A 3958-nucleotide genomic window follows, 5' to 3' on the forward strand; every position below is an offset into this window, starting at 1 on the left:
ACCTTATATTACCAATTTGGTCAGAGCTTCGATGCACTTTTCCGATAAAATTGCTCTTTCTCCGGATATATGCGATTTATGCGAAGTAAATTTCAGTAATACAACAATAACGCAACTACAGCATCAAATTAAAATTAATCTTTTCTACGTATAATTTACCAGACTATGGGGGGATCCAGAATTTAGTAATCAAAATTACCAAAAGAAATGTGTTTGAATAGGAATAATAATTTTAGTGGTGGCTGACCTTGCACTTTTTCCAATGCAAAAAACCTACGTAGTGATTGGCTAATTAAGAGCCGCTTAACATGTTTCCATTTTGTAGTTTGACAATTGTTTTCAATTTCAGGTGGGAGCTTTTCCATGGGTCAAATCCCACACTCAAGGTTCGAGTTTTGTCGTTTCAGTTTGGTGTTTTTGCAGCTCCACAAATTTGTTCAACGAATCAATTAGTCCCTTTATGTGGTCTGCAATATAAATGCCTGATTCCATTTACAATTGATTTCTGTATTATATCAAATTGCTGCTTGAATTCCTTTAGCATACTCCCCCTTTGAAGTGTGAATTTTTCTGGGAGTCTCTGTGTGCTTTAAAGTGCTTTGCGCACCATTTTGTCCGCAACCGATGTCAAATTACTTGTTTTAATTTGGCAGGATTTATTTTGTTAATCTCTCTTTTTTCATAGCTTTCTTTGCACGGAGCTGGTGGGACCTCCACCGTAACTCTCTTTTGTTATTGCTGTTTGTTGACATATAGAGCTGGTATTGTTGAGTCCTCTAGGCATATAAGTGGTCTTTGCTCTGACTAATATATCGGAGAATTCTCAACGTTATTGCATTTAAAATATTCTAGAGCTGACCAACACTATGATAATCTGCCCAAGATCCCTACTCCGGATTACCAGTTATCGATCGAATCACCACATCATCCGTCTCATTTCCGTTTTTGATGGTCTCAGCTCAACCCTCCCGGAGGACTTTGAATCCATCTCACGTAAATTCCCCACGGTCTCGACTATAATAAGCAGGACTATGCCCGTGGAAAACGTAATGATTCTTTGCAAGTGGCAGGAAAAGATGCGAAAGCAAATGGGCGACCAAAAGTTTAACGAATATGTCACCCGTAAGTGGCAAATTTATTTGTCCCTTTGCAAATCTTTTCCTATATCCGTATCAAAGATCACATTTGCCTTCATGGCCCTCCTAAATTTATCGATTTGCATGTATCTTTCCTCCTCAGTGTATGATTTACTAAGCTTTCATTAAAGTCGTTTGTTTTTTTCTTTCGTGACTAGTTCTCGACTTATTCTGTTTTTCTTTATCTATTATTGAAGGTATAAAGGGGATCGGGAAGGACGTGCACCAGGCAATTTGTGATATTCTCCTAAAGGAGAAGCTGGTCGATGAATTTGGGGAACCGATTGATGGATATATACGCAGTCTGGAATCTATCTTCACTCATGTTAAAACTACTCACTTCGTGGAGCAGGAATGCTGTCACCCGATCCTACGCTATAGAGGCCGAATTGACAGTATAAATAGCTTCAAGTGAGTAAGTAAGAGTTTAACGGCTGTGGAACGGTACTTGCATTCACGTTGGTGAACGCACTTTTAATTCGGCCAGGTGAAAGGCTAATTAATCTTCAACCAGCTCTAGTAATATCTAAGTACTTGTCTTTAAGCTTAAACGACTGCAAACATTTTCCTTTAAGTGATGTTTGTTTCCGAACCGATTTTGATAGGCGTGGAGTTCCTAGGCTATTTACCCGGCAAAACAACCCGAATTCATGTATAAAAACGCGACTTGACAATCGAAGAAATTCATCGCGGAAGTTTTTTTTACAGACTAGACTACATTTATCTACTTCATGGTGGTCTAGTTTTGTCGAACCCTTATCAAATCATATCCATCATAAACAGGCTCAGTAACGCTTTGACCTCAGTGCACGTGTCTTTCGGTAACGTGGATATGCAGGCTAAATAATGCTTTCGCTCAGTGCACATTGGATCAGTTTAGAATTAAACTTGCGCAATCCAGCCATCAATTGGAGCCGGCACTTCTTATACGCATTCAACGGTACCGTATGAATGCGTCTTGTGACTTTATTTTCACAAGTTGTGCTGCGATTTTGTTCACTGCAAATTAAATCATAAAGTGTCTTCATTGCGAGCTTATTCTTTCTGCCTACCTGACCATAGGACAGAGAGCGGCGGCTTGGTGCTGACAGAGTGGAAGACGGTGCACGAGAGTAAGCGTGTGACAAGTCTGGAAAAGGCCTATGACGCGCCCCTGCAGGTCGCTGCCTATACCGCCGCCTATAACATTACTCGCCTGCCTAAAATGCCTCAGGTAGTTTTGGCGTAGTATTTGCCTCGCCAAATTCGAGACTCAGCGCCTCTACCTGCTGCCACTTTTCGGCGCACACTTAAGGGTAGAGTTTTGAGGATACGCAGTGGAACCATTAGGCGAAGGAGTTTATTTGTCACTCATGTTGGCGATTGGTTAATCTTAAACTTCTTTTACATCGAAGTTATCTTATGGGTGTTTTAGAATTTATGCATTGGGTACTTGACATTCTCGCATTGGTAGCACGAATAGTCCACATGGTAAATAGAAGATCCTTGTTCCCCTAGATGTTTCCCAATATTCGTGTTCTTATGCCTTAAATTTAGCCAAAAACCTCTGTGCATTTCCGACCTGTGAATTATCCTGAGCAGAAGTTTTGCTGGACCTAGACGTCTGACGTTCATCACCATTTTAAGTACGCGCTTTTTCGCCTTTTTTTAGCGATTTTGGGAACTACATAGAAATTGTAAACAGTTTACGTCGTCTCTGTGTATGATTCCTGCTTTTGACCTAATGAGGCAGTACAACGAAAAGTGTGTGGCTCAGACGTCCCATTCGGGTGGGGGACCTGAGTTAAACCGATCTCAAAGTATGTGTAGCAAGAACGGTGGATAATTCTCTCGCAAACGTGGGAATAATTCAAATAAATTAGGCAAATAAGGAAACTTCATATCTGAATAGGTCCCCTATAAACTTGCCTTACAAGGTAAATAATCCTGGAACCTGCGCCTCATTTCCGCCCAGTCGTAAAAACGAACCTCATTAAAAGGATGGTTATTTCTGTTTGGAGATCCACCTTCCGTGCGATCCTGTCGGTTAGAGTTTCTTAGGACCTAGCCATTCATTCGCAGTCAATTATGGCCATTCAATTGCAGCGGCGAATAGGCTTGCAATTGAGTCGCCGCCAACCCCAGTCGTCTGACCCTTCACTCAGGTTAGGAATTGGACATCCATTTGTATCAATTCAGCATCCAATAATTCTTAAAAACTCGCTTTAAGATTTCAGGTATCTCTGCCTCATCCTTAAGACTTGACCATGACAGCATTTTGAGATTACGGATGACTTTAACCCTTTGTGCTGGTCCTTGTTTGACATACAATAGATTAAACCCTTGTTACTGAACCTGAAACCTTAATCTGATGGCTCCTTAATTTTTCTCGCATCTTTCTCAACCCCATTTGTTTAATACGCATTCTGCATTCGCAGTTCTCCCCTTCGTAGTTATTATATAACTTTATGTACCGCCTCTTACAGAGTAAGAACTGATGGATTGTTCTTGGTTCCTTTCTACTAACCAAATTCCACTCCACATAGTGCAGCACTGCTCTATTAACAGTTCTTCTGTCTCAAGATCCTTCCATTATTTGGGACTAATCCCTTGATTTCATTGCGATAAATCCTCCTTGGACGGTGATCACAAAGCAAATACGTGAGTGGGAGATGTTGCAGTGCGGAAACACGCATCAGAAGATCCTAAAGTGTGAAGCCGTCACTGTAAGCCGCCCACTTGCAAGGCGATACTGCTGTCACCTATTCTCAACATAACATTATCTAACAGTAGTTGGACTTTTTACTAAGCGACTCGCTATCCATCATCATCATCATCATCAT

At 41.0% G+C, this 3958-nt stretch overlaps 1 protein-coding gene across 1 annotated transcript in view; it reads left to right on the plus strand. All coding sequences in view use genetic code 11, as the record gives it.

The window, feature by feature from the left end:
• The window catches only part of EGR_03064 (hypothetical protein), a gene marked incomplete at both ends in the record, with an annotated part of 5520 nt that overhangs the window by 1138 nt on the left and 424 nt on the right, over nucleotides 1-3958 (plus strand). Inside the window, 3 exons of the mRNA XM_024492313.1 lie at nucleotides 853-1122; nucleotides 1334-1547; nucleotides 2199-2349. Of these exons, the coding sequence (XP_024353239.1) occupies nucleotides 853-1122; nucleotides 1334-1547; nucleotides 2199-2349 (635 nt within the window). The remainder of the gene's footprint in view (nucleotides 1-852; nucleotides 1123-1333; nucleotides 1548-2198; nucleotides 2350-3958) is intronic.

Source organism: Echinococcus granulosus (assembly GCF_000524195.1).
Source record: "Echinococcus granulosus chromosome Unknown EG_S00015, whole genome shotgun sequence".
In the NCBI taxonomy this organism is placed as follows: domain Eukaryota; kingdom Metazoa; phylum Platyhelminthes; class Cestoda; order Cyclophyllidea; family Taeniidae; genus Echinococcus; species Echinococcus granulosus.